The 21,089-nt window shown below is 37.7% G+C and overlaps 1 protein-coding gene across 2 annotated transcripts in view; it reads left to right on the plus strand.

Moving 5' to 3' along the window:
* The window catches only part of LOC105871725 (RNA binding motif protein X-linked 2), a 63,997-nt gene extending 43,382 nt beyond the window's left edge, over positions 1 to 20,615 (plus strand). The window contains exon 7 of one of the 2 annotated variants that reach the window (XM_012765186.3): positions 17,231 to 20,615. In XM_012765186.3, the coding sequence (XP_012620640.2) occupies positions 17,231 to 17,301 (71 nt within the window). In that variant the 3' untranslated portion in view covers positions 17,302 to 20,615. Of the gene's footprint in view, positions 10,663 to 17,230 lie in introns of those variants that run through there. The other variant, XM_075999382.1, reaches the window with a different exon arrangement.
* Positions 20,616 to 21,089: the final 474 nt, after the last annotated feature.

Raw genomic sequence — 21,089 nt, forward strand, 5'->3', positions numbered from 1 at the left:
GTCCAGTTCATGCTCAGTGTTATGGTTTGGACTGAAGATCTTTGATAGAAGCCTGGCAATAATTTCTTCTACAAATGAACTAGGACAAAACCCCATACCTGGTGATGAAGAGGTCTTCTGGGGTTTGTGTGACTCTGTGACTTCACTGAGGACCTCTTTAACCATACTTGATATTTCATCCAGTGGAGTCTGTGAATGAGGTAAGCCCTCTCCACACAAAAAGGGTTGAAGATGATTTTCAATAATCTCTTGAATTATCAGACTGGCCATTAGGTCAACCATAATTGGGCTTTGGCTTACTATACTTTTCTGTATTGACACAGGAGAGTCAGACATCTGCAAAATGTTATCATAAATAGATTCTACAATATTGTGGAGGTTTTGTTCTGTATATAGATATTGATGATCATATTTAGTGAGCAAAATTTTATGCTTTGAAATGGCTAACATAACTTTATTTGTTATACAAGTGCATATCTCATTGAAATCTGAAGTCATTAAATAGTTCTTTCCCAAGTGTGAAGCCATGCTGGATAGAGGAAGGAGTTGAGATAATAGCCTTCCGATGACATCTTGTAAAAATGAGTGTGACAACATGGTAGTATAGCCTGTTGAATGTTGAACTTGATAATTAAGGTCCCTCAGGTTATTTTGAAGTTTCTGTAGTATATTTCCAGCTTTGAGAGGGTAATATGAATTAGGCATGAGCCTTTCTACAAAGCATGATGGGAGTTGGTAGTCTACAAGCTCTATCAATATGCCGTTCGTTATCTGTTTTGCTACTGAGGTGATAGCCTGTGCCTTATGATCACTGAAGGTCACTTGCAATTCATATTCCCAGAAAACATCTTTATAAACTGAGTCAACAATCTCATGAACAATTTCTTTGTAGACTGGTGGGAAACATATCCTTTCTTCGACACCCTGTAAAACAGAGACTCCAGCATTATTAAATTCATTCACCACGGAGTTAACCCCTACTATAGTCATCTCATCGAGCCGGGCCTCAGTGACGTTTGCATTTTTGGCCTGCAATGAGGTACAGAGTTTAAGAAAAATGCCTGCAATTATTTCCTCTAAAAATGTGGTGGAGTAAACTGCTGTACTCATGCCTCCTGGACGTTTTATGTTATGAATACCTGTTGTATTCATTGCCTTTTGTTCTGGTTTTTGAAGAGGAGGTAGACAAGGGGATTTTCTTGGAAATTTTTTACCAAATGGGGCTTCTATTTCTGAACAGATCGCCCTGAGATTATGCAATGCCCCCGTCAAAGAATTGCTGTCATAACTCATGAAACTTACAGGGCCTTTACCCTGTCTTGGTTCTTTTGATTCTGGCCCTTTTGCTTTTGCAAAACTATGAAGTCTCTCTCTTGTCCTATACATTAAGTGCTTGTTTGCCAAGGGTGGACTTCTCGGGGGTTGCTGTACATGGTGTGACAGTTTTTCCATTAAGGATTTTACCAAGTTATGGGAAATGAAACTAAGCATAGATTCTTGATCTATTTCTGCCAGATTTTCTAAAAGTCCTGACATGTCATATTCTTCAAATGGTGAGCCATGGTTGATTGCTCTCCTGCAATAACCAAATTCTTCATCCTCTACATTTTGAGGTACATTGAACAGTCGGCATTCTGCTGATATTTCATCAGAAAGGGGGTCATTTGTAAGGGAGTTGCTGTTTGTGCATTCTTCCAAAAGCATTCTAATAAGTTTCTCACATACAACATTCAGAAGAAAATCTGATTTGGGGGAGAGCTGCAGGTTATTTCTAGATATGTAATGACTCTGCTGGTTACTTGGTGGGAACATCTTCATTGCTATTCTACCAGAATCCATATACCAGTTTGGGCATTCATCTGGCAAAAACAAATCTAAGACAATATTAAAAATTTTATTGACTACTTCTTTGGATTCACGTGTTTTTAGACTACCAACCATAGTACCTAACTGACATGCCAGATAATTTACTTTATTTTTCTGTATGAGTTGATCAATTTGGGGAGTAGGTGCTGATTTCCAAATGCTGGGGCTTGTCTGTCTTTTCGTAGTTTTGGTTTTGTTGCAAATGGCCAAATTATGGCTTCTAGGCATGGAAAGTGATTTGTTTCTTCCTTTGCAGTTAGGCTGATGATTTATTCCTATTTCTTTGGACAGAATATGGATCACTCCTATTAAGAGATCCTGAAAGAGATCGTCAAAGTCAGTCACAGCCACTGTTGGGCAGTAAATATATTTTGTTTTTACAGAAACCATTTCTTGTGTAACGTCTGTCTTTAAAATGTCACTGTTAAACAGGATTCGAATAATGATTTCAGAAATGCTTAAAGCAAGTTCTCTGACAGAAATTGACCGACTCTCAAACACTTGAGAATGAACTAAAATAACCTTGTTAAAGGTTGGATCATGGCTTTCCAGTGCTTTCTGTTTTGATCCACTGTCTTCAGGGCAATCTGAAATTCTTGAAATTATATACGAAATAACCAATTTAGTGAGATGTTCACAAAATCGATTAAGTGAAGAATTGTTGCTTATGTTTTTTAGAGGCTGTTTTGATTCATAGATTTTCCTTGACGGTGTGGAAACAATAGATACGTTTTCATCATGAAGACCTTAAAACAGAAAATACTGCTATTTTCAATATGCATTAAGGAAAAATGTTGACCATTCAAAATACTGACAATATTTTACATATGAAGTTCACCTTGGGTGCACCTCACTCAAGAAATAGAAAAATCTAGCCAAGTCTTCAAATGTCTATTTCCCATCTGTGGAATCCTTACTTCAGCTAGGAAGTTAAGAAGATAGCCTAGCAGTGCCGGGCGCGGTGGCTCACGCCTGTAATCCTAGCTCTCTGGGAGGCTGAGGCGGGCGGATTGCTCAAGGTCAGGAGTTCGAAACCAGCCTGAGCAAGAGTGAGACCCCGTCTCTACTATAAATAGAAAAAAATTAATTGGCCAACTAGTATATATACAAAAAATTAGCCGAGCATGGTGGCGCATGCCTGTAGTCCCAGCTACTTGGGAGGCTGAGGCAGCAGGATTGCTTGAGCCAGGAGTTTGAGGTTGCTATGAGCTAGGCTGATGCCATGGCACTCACTCTAGCCTGGGCAACAAAGTGAGACTCCGTCTCAAAAAAAAAAAAAAAAAAAGATAGCCTAGCAGAATTGTGATCTCTAATTGCTGGTTTCTTCCTTGAATACCTGTGTTTAAGAAGCTGGAAATCCTAAGGCCGAGAAATGATTTCTAGCTTTAGTGTTACAGTGTCCTAGAAGGATTCCAATGACTTCTGGAGACCTCATATAATCCTTGAAAAAATTTTCAGCGATTCATCTAATTATCCTATTTAGTATATATTAAATTGAACTGAATGAAACTGCTGATGTTTGACAGTTTTTGACATACAGAAATGGCTATTTCATATGGTTCAATCCAATTTATGTATGTAAGGATTCATTCATAGACAGGAAGCGCAAATACCATCTCTGTGAGTATGGGCTTATGGCTTTACAGCTAAAAAGAATTTGTCAGACACTGGAATGTGAGCAGAACAAGAAATTTAATGCCATTGTCCTTGTAAACTCTGCCAATAATAATGGCAATGACTTTAACTATATACCTCAAAAAGAATTTGGATCATCACTTTGCCATTAGTTATCTACACATGAGGTCTGACTATAATGTAAGAGGTCTTTTTTGAACAACCATTAAAAACCCCCCTTGGAACTTCATTTTGGAAATTTCCTTTAGAGCAGTTGTATGTACCATACAAGGAAAGTGGTCTTATCATTTTAAACATACCTTGTGCCCCAACCAAAATCTCCTGCTTTAAATTATTCCTGATTACTCTCATCTGTAGATAGAGAAAACTGAACAACATCCCTCGAAATAAAAATTGTGAAAATGCATAACATTTTTTCTTTTTGGATGCTGACCAGTTGAAAAACACACAAGCCAGTGAATGCAGCTTCTTGCATAGGAGAGAAAAAACAAAATTCTTAAAATTATCATTGATTTCTTCCCTAAAATTGTATCTATTCTTTATAAATCATCTCTCACTTACCAATGGTTTTGAAGTTCTTGAAACGTGTGACCAGAGATGTAGTAACATATCTTGCTACTTGATGGATTTCATTTGGTCCCAGTTCTTGTTCTGTAAAAGCAATGACTTCAGCCTCTTCAAAGGTTGCAATTTTCTGTAACCATGGGGACTTCTTTTCCCACTTTTTCAGTAAAGTGAAATCTCCACTTGCCTCAAGCGTTTTGTTTTCTTTTTCTGTTTTACAGGTGATTCTTTCTTCCCCTATTTTAAACAAGCCTTTCTCATCATTGTGTTCTTCAGACATCCCAGAGAAAGCTGTTTCCTTCGATACAAAAAATGGCTTCATTCTTTCAATACTTTCATTAGTGTTTGTGGGTGAACCTGGAAGGCCATAACTCAACAGTATGGTATTGACGATATTTTCTGCAGCTAAACATATTTTGAGTGGAGAAACAGTTGTCTGTATTTGGTTTGAGTCAAGCATTCTTTGTTTTTCACCTTCTTCCATTTCCCTAAAGGACATGGAGTGCTCTAGTGCTGGTTGTGCAGAAACACTGGATTTGTGAGATAGTTTTTGTAAGACACTGTCTTTGGGGAGAGGACTGTTTCCATTCATGGCTTGATCAAAATGGCCGATGTCTTGGGCATCACTTGTATAGTATGATGATTTAAGTTCTGATTCACACCTTCCCATCGCATCGGTGGTTTTAGTTGTATATCCCGCAGAGTATCTAAAATATGAAGGTAAATTTGAGGAAGCCCTGTCCTTTCTTTTCATAGCCTCCTCTGAATAAAACGCCAAGTCAGGGATTTGTGGAGGATCATCCTTGCAGCTAACTCCCTTTAACTTTGAAGTCGGCTTTTCCATGTCATTTGTGAATTTGGCCCAATTAACAGTGTAGGCATTTTCAGCTCCTTGAAATAGATTTTCTTTTGGATGCTTTCTGATCAACGAATCACAGACATGCATACACTGCTCCATAAGTGTGCCAATGATCTGACTTATTACAGTGTTTTCTTCGGATACACTAATCGAAAATGGTTCCACTTGGTGTTTTTCTTTGTCGAGGTTGTTCTTAATTATGCCAAGCATGCTATTGACAGTATTAACAGTATAAGTAGGCAATTCTGAATGGAATGACTGAAGCTGTCGTAGTGTTTCCTGTATGTTTTCCTGAGAAATCATAGTATTTGACTTAGATCCATCTGGGAACTTTTCCAGTGGTTGTAATTTTGGCAATATTTTTTTCGTTGATGGTTTCTGTTGGACAGCAAAAAAGTTTTCAATAGGTATTTTCACAATGTCAGAGAGAGCATAGGTGGAAACATGCTTAAACTGTAGGTCTACAAACAACTCTAAGGTGTTTAGAATTCCTTCAATGATCTCTTGAGCAATTTGGTGGCCGGAGCCCACACAAACTTTGTCTTTTAATTTTGCATTATAGATTGCTACATTGTTGGTGCTGTTTGTCCTTCCTAGAGCTTGTCTTTTTCTTACTTGAGTTTCTTTACTGTCTGTTATGAACATCGGAGTCAAGAAGCACAGCTCTAATTTTTCGAGTAGCATTGCAACAATTTCTTGGCCAAATATACTAATCTGTGTTTGTGAATCCTCAGATCTAGTGGAAGCTCTTTTAAAGGTATGTTGCCTGCTTTCGTAAGCCTCAAGAGTTGACAAATTTAAAAGTGAAACAGACTGCTCTAATTCTTTTGCTTTTATTAAAATTTCATTCAAAACAGTCTCAGCTACCATCAGTAGCTTGTATTTTTCATTTTCTTTGTTACTAGTTTCTGTTTGCCATTTATCAAGCATTTGTTTAAAAATATCTTCTTTAGGAAAAATTTTCTCTAGCTGTGAGGAAACATTGTCCATAGAAAAATGTGCTTCTGGACTTGCAAGACCGATTGTACTTAAATTCTGTGAAAGTTTAAGGTTATCCAGATGTGAGCCTTTTACTGGGCTTGATAAATTATTCTTGATAGCATATAATCCTTGCAAAACTGTATCAACTATTTCACTTGCTGTCGCAAGTAGGTTAGCAAGTAAAGCTGTTAAATTGACCATTCCTCTGTTTTGCTTTACTATTTGAAATTCACTCATAATTGTTTCCAGAATATTGCATACTGTATCGTTGGCATACATTTTTAGCTCCCCAGTGGGGAGTTCTGTTCTCACTGAGGGTTTTTTTGTGTCGTCTGTTGACAGTAGATGTTGCAGCACAATGGCAGTCTTGGATTGACTGCCTCTTGGAGTCTTCTCTCCAGGACCTAACTTGGTCTTGCTTTTGGCCTTAATGCCACTAGTTCCTAGCTGTGGTTTTATTCCAAGTTTAGGCAAAGAAGTAGCTCTTGGTTTTGTTTCAATTTTTTTCCCAAAACCTGGCCTAAGGCTGCCCTTAGGACCAGCTTTAGAACCGCATGGCCTCAGAGATCGCATTTTATCAGACCGACCTTTAGGGGATGAACTCTCTTCAAGATTCAGCAAAGCAAAATTTGTGATCTTTTTGAGAACCTTTTGCACCAATTCTTCACCCACTCTTAATGGAGAAAATTGCAATAGGGTAATTTCTAGTGAAGTGACACTTTTAATGCGTGTGTAAGGATGCGCTTTCAGTATCACACGTCCAGGGGGAGCATTTCTTTTTTCTGCTTGTTTCAATACCTTAAAACATGATGGATTCATGGGCCGTTCATCACTGCCAGATGTTTCTGATTCTCTCCTGGTCTCATTTTCAAATAAGGATGTCACAACTATGGAGAACATTTTTCCATAAACACTTTCAATTATGTCATGTGCGACACTGCTTATATGTGACTGCAAGGGCTTTTTGTGTGCTAATGATGTTTTAATTTTAGAATCAGATGTAAAGTATGAGAGTTCATTAAATGGAGGCCAATGGCCTATGTCTTCCATTACCCTTTGATATACCTTCTTTAAAATTTTCTTAACTGCACTTAACAAAGCAGGTGCTTTTTCCTGTCTGGATTCTCCATTTCTAAATATTTCCTCTAAAACCCTTTTCAAGTTTTCCCCTTCTGTTATAATTTGGTTTTGATCTTCAGACAAGAGAGACAGTTCAGTACTGTCTTCTATCTTTCCTCGAACTGGCAATATTTCATTTTGTACAGCAGCCTGTTGTGTGAAGAGAATAGTTTTCTGTTTTGTGTAAAACCTACTTTCTTTTAAAGATATTTTATTATGCAGACATTTCAAGATATTGTTGACAGTTTCACTTGCAATGATGTTTTCCTGGAATGAAGTGTTGTTTGGATATGCATACATCTTTTGGATTTCTAGGTCTATGTCATGTTTAATAAGTATCAAAATGGTACTAGCAATGGTGTCAGCATATTCCTCAAGACTAGCTTGTGATATGTGAATTTCAGGTCCATGTTTTTCTCTGTAATTAGAAAATGCATAATCTGTGGCCTCTTTTCTGAGAATGGTTTCACCTGTTGATATTTTCAGGCTATTCATGCCTGATGGGATTTGGTGTGATTCAAGAAATATGCTGTTTTCTTGTTTACAATTTGTAAATTCTGGGCCGACAAATGGTTTTTCCCTAGTCTTGGAATCAAGGGTAAACAGCAAATCTATTCTTTCTGAGGCAAAAGATTTTAACCTATTGAAAATAGCTTTAGTAATGAAGTTAGCATTTTCCTCACACGGGTCAGGAGCAGATTGCTTGGTGTCTTGTTTCTTAAGTATAGTTGTCTGATTATCATCAGAATAAGCTGATTTCAGCTGTACACCTTTTATCTTTCTTGGTAACAGAAAGCTCTTTCTATTCCTTTCATTGGATGAGTCCATAACAGGAGATGGTTGACACTCTGCTTTGGGAAATGCATCAGACAATGCCAAGGACGATCTTGCAGAAATAGAATCCTTTGCATTTATGCGAAGCATGACAGCAGAACTGAGATTCTGAAGAATAATATTCACCATATCATTGGAAATCATAACAACCCATGACTCAGGAACTGAAAGAGTTGGAATAGCCTTATTTGCGTACTCAGAGAACATTCCAGATTTTGCTCCTAGTTGTATCCCACCTACATTACCTTTAAGACTCGATGCATTGAGTGAGAAATGACTCTCATCCAGTGCTTCCTCACAAATGTCACTTAAGATACTTCCAACAGTATCTAGTATTTGGAACTGAAGTTTTTTTTGATAATCACTTTTATTGAGCAACTCTTCTACAATGTTTCTTGGCCAACCTGGATCAAACCCTCTGTCAGATATGTATTTTTCATACTTGCCTTTAGTAGATACAATATCTAACACTGTGTTAACAATCTGAGTCGTAATACTTTCAGAAACTACAACATTATGAGTTAAGAATGAACTTTTAATTTCTTTATCTAACTTAAGTTTGATTCCTTGTAAAATCTGTCTAGCCACTTGTGTCGCATATATATTTAATTTAGATACAGTCAGTTGACATACTATGGTGTTCTTTCCTGACTTATTATTATCCACTGAGCAACAGGAAGATTGATCTCCAGAATATAAATCTTTGGTTGATAACCATGGTTGGCTTAAAGCAGTCATATCCTGCTGGAAAGGCAAAGTCACTGGAACTGTGAAACTGATATGAGGACAAAAGAGAGATTTTACTTTGGAAGTAGCAAACATTTCTAAATTTGTTAATACTGACTGTATGATATCTTCAACTACATTTCCTTTGGGTAGTTTTTCAATGTTGAATGTAGGCTGAAGTGTATATCGACTTCTGTCCAGTAAGGAGGAAAACACAGAGGCCTTTCCTCCACTGGCATGTTCAGGAAAAGAGATGTTTGCTGGAATGGTGATAGTGTCACATTTATTTTCATTTGCATTTCTATCTATCACGGCAGCAGAATAAAGTTTTTGAAATACGGTTCTCACAACATCACCTGAAACGATGGTTACATCTGCTTCTGACACTAAAGAACACATTGTTTTATCCAGAGATTGAACAGATGTTTGAGTAACTGATTCATTGCCAGCATGAGAGATGTCAGATAAATGGGACTGGGGGAAAGGAAGTACATTTAATTGATCAATTAAATCATTCTGAAAAATTTTATTCAGAATATTTCTTATAATGGGTGCAATTGGGGACTTTTGTGGCTCTTTGAGTTCTACTTCAATTTTTTTCAATGTTCTTTCTAATTTCTGTTGTGCAAGAGAATCTGATTTAGTTTCTTCTTCTGGTGGTTGTTCTGCCCCAGCACTTTCTTTCCCTGTATCTTCAGGATCTTCTAGATAGGAGTCTGGCCCAGCTCCTCCAGGAAGAAAATTTCCATAGGTTGGCCTGTATTTGTAATTTTCAATGTCTCTCTCTTCGGGTTCAGTTTCATCAAACATATCTGGAGACATCACATCTAAAATTAAATTGACTAGCTTCTTCAGCATTTGTTTCTGTTGTAGTGGCTTGTGTATACATGTTTCCAAATCTGGCAAGCTCACATTTAATTCAGTTTGAATAGCCTTCAAAATAGCACTTGACACCTTCTTTGCATGCACTTGTAAAGCAGACTGTAACAGTTCAAGTGGGTTAGCCCAAATGTTGCTACTTTCCTTTTCCCAGTCTGTCTTCTTGCTCTTTTTATCTCCATTGAGGATAGTGCCCAGAGTTTCAGAATTTCTATTGACAAACGCTTCCAATTTAGCAAGAACTGTTTCAAGGATGTCTGAAGTCATGACTTCCAGTTTATTTAGGCACTTTTCTTTTATGCTCCCTGTTTTGGGGGCACTAGTTTTCTCCTCATTGGTGGTCACCTCTTGACTGCCTTGCTGGATCATGCTGGACACCATGCTCGAGATTATGTCATAGCACCTGCTCATTTCTTCAATAAGTGAAGCAAATGAGAGGCTGTCAAGGTCAATATACTTCGAGATAGCTTTAATGTCTGAACTTGTGAAACTGCTCTTCATCTCGGCACTGCATAATTTTGTAACAATATCTTCCAGAATTGTATGAGAAATGAGATGAATATCAGGCTGTAATGCAGTGGTTGTTCTCAAATTCTCATCAATCCACTCTCTTTTTGGCTCATTATCGGATGGGGGAGAACACGAATGGTCTCCTACGAGTGTGCATAACATGTCGTATAAGGTATCTCCAATTCTGTCTAATACTTGTAATCTGGAAAATTCGTGAACTCCCTTTTGCTTAGGAGGACAATGAAAAGGAGAAAATGTTTGTTGATCAATGTCAGCAGTTCCATATGAAATTTTAGATCTTTGCTTCTTTGAAGGGAGTGTAACATTGCTTTCATCTGTCTTCCCACTTAACACTTCACAAATGCAAGTTGCTAATGAACTTGTCATAATGTCATTGTTTAGCTTTGTGACAATATAGTCAAATTCCTTTTCTGTGTCATCAAGAAATCCTGTATCTGTAAAGTTCTTGGGAGGGCCCCTCTGCCTATGATGTAGATTTTTCTGATTGTATTTCAGTTCCTTCTGGATAGTATCCAGAACAATTTTTACCACTTTAGTTGTATATGCTCCAAGTTGAGATTGAAACAAAGATTTCTTGCCAGATGCCGGCTTCAAACCGGTAGCATGGCTTTCTGGTTTGAAGCATTTTTGCAATTTTGGACAAATAAATGACTTAAGCATCTTAAAAATTGTTTGAGTGATCTTATTATCAACATGAACTATAGGTTCAGATATTGATTCAATTTCTGCAGATTCTAACCAGGGAGGTTTTATAGGTTCTACATCAAGTGCTGCTAAAAATTTCATGTTCTTCTTACTCTCTAACCATACTTCTAATGGGTCTTTATATGGTATGTCAACATCATCTAGAGAAGTCTGGTGCACTGATGGTACTGCTGAAGAAACAGGATGTTTGGTGGCATTGGTGATGTCACTAGAAGCCACATGAAGTATTTTTAACACAACATCTGCTGTTTCCTGAGCTACTGTATGTATTTCTGACACAGAGAACATCTGGTCCATCCACTCTTGATGTGACAGACCTTGTGGTTTTCTTGAGGTAAGAAGTGAAGTTTCTTGACCATTTTTATTATCTAAGTGATCAGGGGACACAGAAGATATGTCTTTGAGCACTTCTAATAAAATACTTGTAATTATGTTTTCCGATGCTTTTTGTATTTGATGCTTTTCATCATGGCTGAAAATCCGAATGTCTTTATTGAAACATGGCTTGTCCTCAAAAAGGTTTTTAATATTAAATGTTTTAAGGTCACTCTTTGAACCCCAATCCTGAAATGCCACTTTGCCCTGACAAGCAGGCTCTGTAGGTGAGTTGATATTTCTTTTGAATTTAAGACCAGCATTTCCCCTTGATGACCAGTGATGAGGAACCTGTTCTTGTAATTTTGCTTTTTCATCCCTGATAGATGAAATCAGCACATTTTCCACAATTTTGTTTATTTCTTCATTTTCATCTTCGGAATAAAGAGCCATGCCAGGAACGTTAACAGGTGGAAATTGTTGCCCGTATCTAGGACGACTATCAGCTACTGTAGTGCCGGTGAGTCTGTTCTCTTCTTCAGTGTCAGAAGGACTGCTCAGTCTGGGGCGTCTACTCTTCTGGATGTTTGTTTTCACTGGTTTCCGATGTAGCTGAGTCAAGATATCATCAAGTAGCTGAAGGATGACCACCGTTTCTTCAGTTGCAATAAGGCTATCATTATTAAGTCCAATTTGTATATGACCTAGTACAATGCCAATTGCTTCCTTTATGTAATCAATCAGAGAGGACTGGGACAAACTACTTGACACCATATTTTGTATTTCTTGTTTGGTGAACAAATTGGCTGCACCAGGCTCAGCACTAGCTTTCCTTTTGCTGGCTCCCTGAAGGAATGTACATATTGGATGTTTCATTTGTTGCTGATAAGCAGGTTCATGTATGTTTTCAATATGAGCAAGTTCATTTTGCTTAGAAGATGCAAGAGCTATCAGCTTTTCTACAATCATGTGAACCATGTCTTCTGCAATATCACTCATGTTCTCTAAAGTCACTGCCATCAGTGAAGCTTTTAAAGATTTTTCCTTGGGGGAAATGAAATTTTCTCCGCTGGCTCTTAAGTTTGATTTAAAGTGGGCCAACACATCTTCTTGTGAAAATACCTCAATACATTTTTTCTCGATTGCAGACTGTAGCTTCTCAAGCACATTTTCTACAATTTCACCAGCTGCTGAGGAGATAGCACCACTGGACAGCAAGTCTCCTTTGTCAGTATCGGTTGTGTCAACCAAAACTTTAGCCGTAACCGAGGGAAGGGTGGGAATGGGCTGGGTTAAATCAGACAGCATTTCTTGAAAAATGCTTCCTAAAATCAACTCAGTTTCCTCTTTTAGGTAACATTTAAAGTTACCAAAGGTATTTTTTAACTCTTGCATCTCACTTATAGCCTTCGCTTTCCCATCAGAAGACAATGGGCATTCTAAGTCATCCGTGTGAGTGGTAGCATTCTTAGATTCCTTTGTGTCTGTTTCAGTTGATGTGAAAAGGTTACTATCGGGCTTATCAGCTTTGATCTTGGGGTCTTTATAGATCTCACTATGTTTGATTTCAGAGGTTATAGGTTGTTCTGTCCTGTGATGAGTTTTTTCCACAACTGTTCTTTCTTTATGGGCAGAAGATGGCTTTAAAGGTGTGGCTGGTTGCCTCATTGACCTGTCAGCTGCTGCCTTTATACAGGGCTCTGCCTGAAATATCTTAGTTGTTTCCCATATAAATGTATCACTGCATGTGCTACAGCAACTCAAACTGTCTGAAGACTGGAGGGAGCCAGCAGACATTGGGTATGTACTACTTTGCAACCTTTCTTCATATTTTGTGATGGCTGGGTATAATATACTGGTTACTGCAGCCACAACCCATGTCATTACATTATGAATTATACTGTTCAGTTCTTCAGAGGTTACCTGGAAAGAAGGCGAGCAAGGATACAAGGAAAATCAAATATAAATTTACTCTATTCTAGGGATGGGGGCTAACCTTTAATTTCATATGTCAAACAGTGCATAGCTAGAATACAGTCATGGTGTATAGAGAGAACATAGGAAAGGGTCTCTTTAGAATATCAGAAATTTCAAGTTGGTTTATTATCCATGGCTGTGATCTAGTCTTTGAATATGATTCCCTTTGGTTCAACAGCCCTTGGAAGTCTTATTTTTAGCATTTAGTACTGGAGTGAAATGGCTTTGTGGTTAAAAAAATTAGCCAAGTGGGTGCCTGGGCTCATACAAAAGAAATGCTTTGGCAAGAAGTAAAACTGTGTTTATGATCTAGGAAATATTTATTAAAAATACAGACCATATTACCTCTAACAGACTATTTCATGAAGCAAATTTGCCGTCAAAACATTTATGTGCTTTCATGGAGATAGCCTCCTTCTGCTTGGGCATCTGTTTAGCTAGGATATAAGGATAAAATTAAGGCCCCCTAGTGGCAAGAGTCAGCCTGTGGCCTCTGTGACCTGCCCAAGTATCTTCCTCCTTCAATTGGCTGTGTTTATATATGCAAATAACTATAGCTAATTTTTAAGAGTTAATTGATGGGCAACAATTAGCACGGACAATTTAGGGAGAATGAATAGGCTTTGGGTCCAACAAAATATTATCAGTGCAAACTATCTTGGATAGGGGGCAGAGGACAGATGATGAATTAAAGAAACATCTTAATTTAGGTAGAAAAAAGGGCTTAGCTAGAAATGGGGTTCAAAGAGAGCCAAGAAGGCTGAGCAATAGAGGGAGGTTGGGGTCCCCTTCTATCTGAGCTGAAGTATAAATCCAGGGACCAAACATGAATGACCATTTCCTCAGTGGTGAATTATGCTCACTGTCACAGTTCAGACTGGCTCATGGATAGAACAAAAGTGTATCTGTAAAACTCTGTATCTGTTTATATCCTCCTACTTATTGCAGATGTATTTTGGGAACACAAAAATCCTCTTGCCTGTAATAAAACAGTATGGTTTTACGTTGTTACCTTCTAAGCAGCCAGACCCAGAATACTTACCTTCCATAGGAACTGTACTCCTCAAGGCTATATACAAGTCAGTGGCATCAAAGGCTGAACACCTGGTATTTGGGCACCAGGGGGAATAATAGGATCCCTATAATGTACTTGTTGCCCCCAGCCCAATTATCTCCATGTTAGCTCCCAGATGGTTTAGGTTTAGGCCAACATTGAAAGAAAAGTTAACACCTTGCTGTATGTAGCATACTCTCTCCTGACCCATTAGAGGGTTGAAGGCCAACCCAGGGATGAGTCATTTTATTCCTCTCTTAATACGTTTTTATTATAATAAAGTACACATGATATAAAATTTTTCATTTTACCATTTTAAAGCAAGGAGTCCAGTGGCATAACATACATTCACAATACTGTGCAACCTTCACAACTATCTAGTTCTTTCACTGCATTTATTTTTTTAACCACAGACTGGAAAATGGCAATTGAGTTTGCAAAACATATTTTGGGATGATAGCATATGGTTGAAAAACACTTGTTTTACATAAACATGTAGTAAAGCAAGCACTTCTAAGAATAATATCCAGACATAAAAAGAGAAGTTACTAACTCATTCTTAGTTTAAATTAATCTAAATCCATTCTAATACATATGAACTGAGAATTTCAATATGTATTATTTTCTTATTATCAGAGATCATATATAGCAGACCTACCTTTTTGGTTTTAGGACAGTTGAGAAGAAGCATTTATAAGCTTGATATACAAAATAGGGGCATTCTTAAAATAATTTTTAATGAAGTGAAATGTGATAAATACTCTATGATTTTCAGCTTATTTTCACTATATTATTAAACTGAGAAATATCCTTCTTTTGGTGCCAGTGTGTCTTTGTGTTTGTTGCATGGTATATAAGTTGAACTGGTGTATGTGTGAAAGAGTGTGTGAGAGTGTGTGCTACTTCCCTGAACCCCTGATTTGCTTATGTTTGCTGTCTAGCCCCAGAGCTGGGGCTTATCAAATTCACCTTCTTATCTTTGCCTGGTCCAAATTGCAGTTCTCAGGTGATCACGAAGAGTAGCCAACCTAAGATTCTTCTTGCTCCCGAGAAAATTAAGAGACAAATCCAGGCAGCCTGGCTCGCCTGCTTGCGGCGCAGGATGCTCATCCCTGAGCCAGGTCTGCAGTGGACTGCAAAGGCATTTCCCTTAATGGCTTCCCATTATGGAATGGGTTTGTGATATGTGATGCTCTTCCTGTGATAGCTAGACCTCCTAAAGCTCCCTAACCTATCCTCCTGAGCCCCCTTGCCCAAAGAGCCAACACTCTCTCTTAACATTGACTTTGGACCCCGCAAAACCTAAGATTAACTGAGAGTGAAAGTCAAGGAAGAGAAAAGGGCAAAGAGGGAGAATGACTGTCAACAGATGATTGCTGGTTGTCTGATTCACATATTTTTCTCTTATACTGTATTAGAAAATATCCTTAATATGTTGCTTTTTGAGTGAATTTCATCATACTTACTTTTTGTTGACAGCAGATTTGATGGCTGCTCTGTTGCCTGAAAAGTCAAGAGAGATTGATTTTATAACTTGGGCTAATAATTTATGGAACGTTCCCTCAAATTCTGATATTAGATTCTTGATCCACCAGAGTTACGTTTATTTTGTAGTGAGCTGGGAAGAACATGGGGTTGGAGGCAGAGAGGATAGGTGAGTCCCTTTTACCTGCTCTGCTTGATCAGAGCTGTCTCATAATTAACTTTCTACCAACTCCTCAAAACTCCTAGTTTCCTCCCCCTGCTCTACAGTAAGAAAACATCTGAAGATCATTATTTGATAATGATTGATTAAAATTATAGTTTTCTAATCATATTCAATACCAGATTAGATGAAGCCCTTTTCTAGGTATGATGATATTGTATTCTATGTTCTAATCAGAATTAGACACTTACTTTTTTGGTGAATCCTGAGGAGGGATGATTGTCTGAGCTGCAGGTAGATTTTCAGACGGAAAAAAGAAAATTATTATTTTTTGGTATCTTTTACAAGCTACTTGTAAAATGGTAATTAACATATCTTACTAGGTCCTTATTCCCTGTGGTTTCCCTCTGTTTCAACTCTACAGGGGCTTCTGGTGTGGCACAAAATATACCTTAAAACCTGGAGCCATTGCCCACCTTGCCGTCCTAATCTCCGGCCATGTATTCTGTAGTCCAAAGGTACTGAACAACATTCAATTCCCTACACGTGTCACGTTTTTCACACCCGAGGGCCTTTGCCATTACTATTCCATTTGTCTGCAACTCTTGTGTCCCTCTTTTAAACTTCCCATCCTTTAGGGTTTGTTCATCTTGTGCCACCTCCTCCAGAAAATCTTCCTTGCAGTCTGCCCAGGCATCCTCTGTCAGTGTCCCCAAAAGGCCCTTTTATTATATAGAATTTCCTATGCTGTTTTAGAATGACTGGTTTTTAGTGCCTGACACATAGCGAGCACCCAATACCATTTATTTGTTAAATGAATTCTTTATATATGTATTTGCTCAAAGTTTGTTCATTAGTCTTCATATCATTAATCTCTTCCCACTCAAACACTGTCTAACATGTTTGTATAACATATAGTTCCACAAGTGGATTTTAGTGAATATATCTGGATAATGATACTAGAGCAAATCTTCATATAGAACATGTCCATAGGAATCCTGGAATGGTGCATATCAAATATGGAAAAACATGATTAAATGAAAGTCTTAGACAAACAGACTTCTCTGAATAATAGAAGGTAGTATTACCAATTAGGGCTGGTTCAAAGTCAAGGTAAATTGGTATTTATTTTTTCCCAATAAATGTCAAGTGTATTGTGAGTAATCAATAAATTCCAATGGTCTGTTTTAAAAGTTTTACTTAAATTGTATGTAACTTCTTGAGTTTCTTTGTGGGCGAGTATGTTTTTGCATGCGTTCAGTTTTGGAAAGGAAGGAGCTGGAATTAATACTGTGCAAGCTTGATAAATTAAGTGTGAAGATAACACTGTTGTAGTGGTTTTAGATTATGCCCACAAATTCTTTGATACTCCTCCCTCGAAAGGGTGAAGGTTAATTCTCTTCCTCTTGAGCATGGACTGGACTTAGTGACTCGCTTCTAATGAACAGCATATGATGGAAGTGATGGTGTGTAACTTCTGAGACAAGATCATAAGATATACTGTGACTTCAGCCCCTCTCTCTTGGATCACTTGCTCTAGGGGAAGCCAGCTGCCATATCATGAGGATACTCAGGAAGTTCTATGGAGAGGACCACATGGTGAGAAACTGAGACCTCCTGCCAACAGCCCTTTGAGCATGCCACTTTGGAAGTGAATCCTCCAGTCCCAATCAAGCTTTCAGATGACTGCAGCACTGCTGGATGATACCTTGACTGTAACCTCATGGGACACCCTGAGTCAGAATGACCTAGCTAAGCTGCACCTGTATTCCTGACCACAGAAAGTGTAAGAAGATGATTTGTTTTGTTTTGTTTTTTAAGTCGCCAAATTTTAGGGTAATTTGCTACTCAGAAATAGGTATCTAATGCAACTTCTTTTTTAAATTTTTTTTGAGACAGAGTCTCACACTGTTGCCCTGGCTAGAGCGCAGTGGCCTCATCATAGCTCACTACAACCTCAAATTCATGAGCTCAAGCGATCCTCCTGCCTCAGCTTCCTGGGTAGCTGGGACTATAGGCACACACAACCACACCCGGCTAAATTTTCTATTTTTAGTAGAGATGGGGTCTCACTCTTGCTCAGGCTGGTCTCAAATTCCTAACCTTAAGTGATCCTTCCACCTCTGCCTCCCACAGTGCTAGGATTACAGGCATGAGCCACTGTGCCTGGCCTGTAATGCAACTTCTAAAAAAATAAATAACTCTATGGTTTCCAGCAATACAGAGGATTAAATATCTTGAAGAGCCTAAATGTGTAAAACGTATTAGAAATGCAATGGGAATGTGATAGAAACACATTTATAATGGAGAATTTCAATACACATCTTTGACGGCTGCACACATCTAGTACACAGTAAGAAAAGATAGTCTAGTAGACAAAAGATAGAATAATTGAATAATGTCAATAACCATAACTTAATATTCATTTAGAGTCTCTTATACCATTCAAGCAGAGAATATATGTTTTTTGGAATGGCCACGAAACACTTTCAAATATCAATCACATATTTGGCCACAAAGAAAACCTTAACAACTTTAATGTGGTAGAGATTTCCCGGCTAAATTCTATGAACGTAATAAAAAATGTGACCCAACATGTTAATTTCTTGGCAATTAAGAAACATACTTATGGATAACTCTTAGATCAAAGAAGGAATTAAAAGGAGATAGAATATTCTACCTTGAAAAGTACACCTTATATCAAACCTTATGGGAAATAACAAAAGCTGTTCTCATAGGTTTTGATATAAAGTGTTCTTTTTCTTGCTTCTCCCATGAGTCCTAGACCAGTATCTCTAACTTCTTGCTTGACTGCTTCACTTACATGTCCTACTTGGATGCCTGCAGGCATCTCAAACTCATAAAAATATTCAAAGCTGAACTATTTCTTTTCTTCCAAACATGTTTCTCCTTCTGTATTACCTATCTACTGAATAGCACCACTCTTCACTATCCACTTAGTTGCCCAGTCAAGATATCTGGGTGTTGTCCTCAACTCCTTCATCTCTCATATTCAATTAGTAAACAAATCTCGGCCATTCAATTTCCTTAATTTAAGTCAAATCTAGGTCCAACTCTTTATCCTCACTGCCACTGCATTTTTCAGGACTCATTTCTCACCTTGACTATTATAATAACTTCCTTAATTGTAGTTAAGGGGCAGCATGGTGTTATGGTAAGGATTGATTAAGACAGACATGGGTTCAGACTTTGGCTTTGCCACATACTGTGTGATCTTGGGCTAGATAATTTGCTATTCTGAGGCTTAGTTTACTTATATGTAGAATGGTAGATAACAATATTACTGACCTCATTATTGAGATGGTTCAATGAGGGGATATAAATGTCTTAACATAGTACCTGGTACATAGCAAGTGTTTAATAAATGCTGTTATTATTTTTATTGTCTCTTTACTTCTAATTCCATTTTCTCACTTTTGAAAAGGCCAATTCTCACCACGTTATGCCCCTGCTGATATTTTTCAACAGTTACTCTTGGATAAATGGAAAAAAGGTCAATGCTTGGCATGGCCTTCCACTATCTCAATGGTCCAAGTTTTTTTTTTTTTATTTATTTTGGCATATCATGGGGGTACAAATTTTAAGGTTTCAAAAAGTGTCCCTCCCCCCTCCCCCCACAAGTCTGAGCTTCCAGCGTGACCATCCCTTATCTACCGGTCAAGTGTCATCTTGTGTAATTCTCTAACTTGAACTTTTAGCTGAAGAAATTCTAAACACACTATGCTCTAATGTTTATATCTTGGTAAATGTATTTCCTTCTTCTGATAGGCTTTTTCTACCGTCTTCCACTTGTTTGCCTAGAAAATTATTTCTCCTCCTTTACTTGTAGCTCAACTGTGGCTTCTTCTATAAAAGCTTCCTCTGCTTCCCTATGCTTCTACTGGACTTTGTATATACCTCCAGTATGTACTTATCATATTGGGTTGTGATTATTGACGTATCTTTTTCCCACTAAACTGTAAAAACCCAGGATAGGGATCATGGTTTTTCTACTTTGTATGTTCAATAATTAGCATAGTGACTGGCATGTAGCAGGAGAGCTCAATAAATGTTAGTTAAGTGAATGAATTAATTAATGGGTTGTAAGATATACTTAATAATTGTTGATAATGTTTACCTGAGTCATAGCTGAAGCTTGACTTCTTAGTCATTTTTATACTCGAATCAGCATGTGTCACCTATGTATGCCATGAGAAAAATTCAGCAATGAAACAAAAGTCCCCAAAGGAGTTTTTAAATAATATGAACATTGGCTATTTTTCACATATAAAATATAAAAATTTAAGAAAATGATTTAATAACTTATTTTAAATGCCCACTTTAACAAATATCCATATTTTATTTGTTTTAGATTATATATATATTAGTTTCATAATTCTAAGGTTCATTGAATTTATCGGTATTCCAAAATTAACTGAAGAGACACACTGATCAGCATGGAAGGTAATCACCTGAACAGTTAAAATAAAATAACGTGTTTCTATTTTTTATTTTAGAGGTGGGGTCTCGCTCTTGCCCAGGCTGGTCTCGACCTCCTGAGCTCAAATGGTCCTCCCGCCTCAGCCTCCCAGAGTGCTAGGATTACAGGCATGAGCCACTGTGCCTGGCCAATGTGAGGTTTTTAAACAAAGCTAACTATAGGAGAAACAGAGAGCGGGTTCTCTGCAAACATGGAATGTGACTCTTTGACCTGGCCAAGAATTCTACTTGCTTTGGTAATTGAACAGGGAGATAAATTTAACAAAGTAGACTTAATTTTTTTCCAGGCCTGAGAGATGAACACAAGCCACCAGAAGTAGTTTCGTGACACTGGTGGGATGGGCAAAACAAGTTGGAAAATAGTGTCTTATTCTATTGTCATAAAATGTTCATGCTATTTGTCAAAATAAATGTGATATTTGTTACTGTTTGATGTACTCATGTTATCCAACATATTTCAAAGCCTCCTTTAGAAACTGGTGATCTAAACTGGTTTATTGACTTTTTTTGGTGAGATATGTAGTTATTAAGTTTGCCATCCAGGGCATACTCAGGGGATGCTTTTTTTCTGGCTCTATTCTGAGGCTAGTAAAAAAATTAATTCCTATGTACAATTATTAAACTATTAATATCTCAAAGTAGTTAAGTTTCTTTCTTTAGACACTGACTATACTGATTATGGATGTTGACAGAGTAGCACTGTGCTCTGCATACAGCAGGTGTTTCATAAATGTTTATCAATGAAGCCTATTGTGGCAGACGTGCTATATTTTAGCCATTACACATAAGTGAATCTGTCACTTACTATGTATTTAACACAGGATATGGCACATGATGTCACTCTTTAGCTTAGTTATATAGATTTCATTTGGGAAGACGTCAGTAATTTCCTGCTTGAT

The sequence above is a fragment of the Microcebus murinus genome, chromosome X (assembly GCF_040939455.1).
Source record: "Microcebus murinus isolate Inina chromosome X, M.murinus_Inina_mat1.0, whole genome shotgun sequence".
NCBI lineage: Eukaryota > Metazoa > Chordata > Mammalia > Primates > Cheirogaleidae > Microcebus > Microcebus murinus.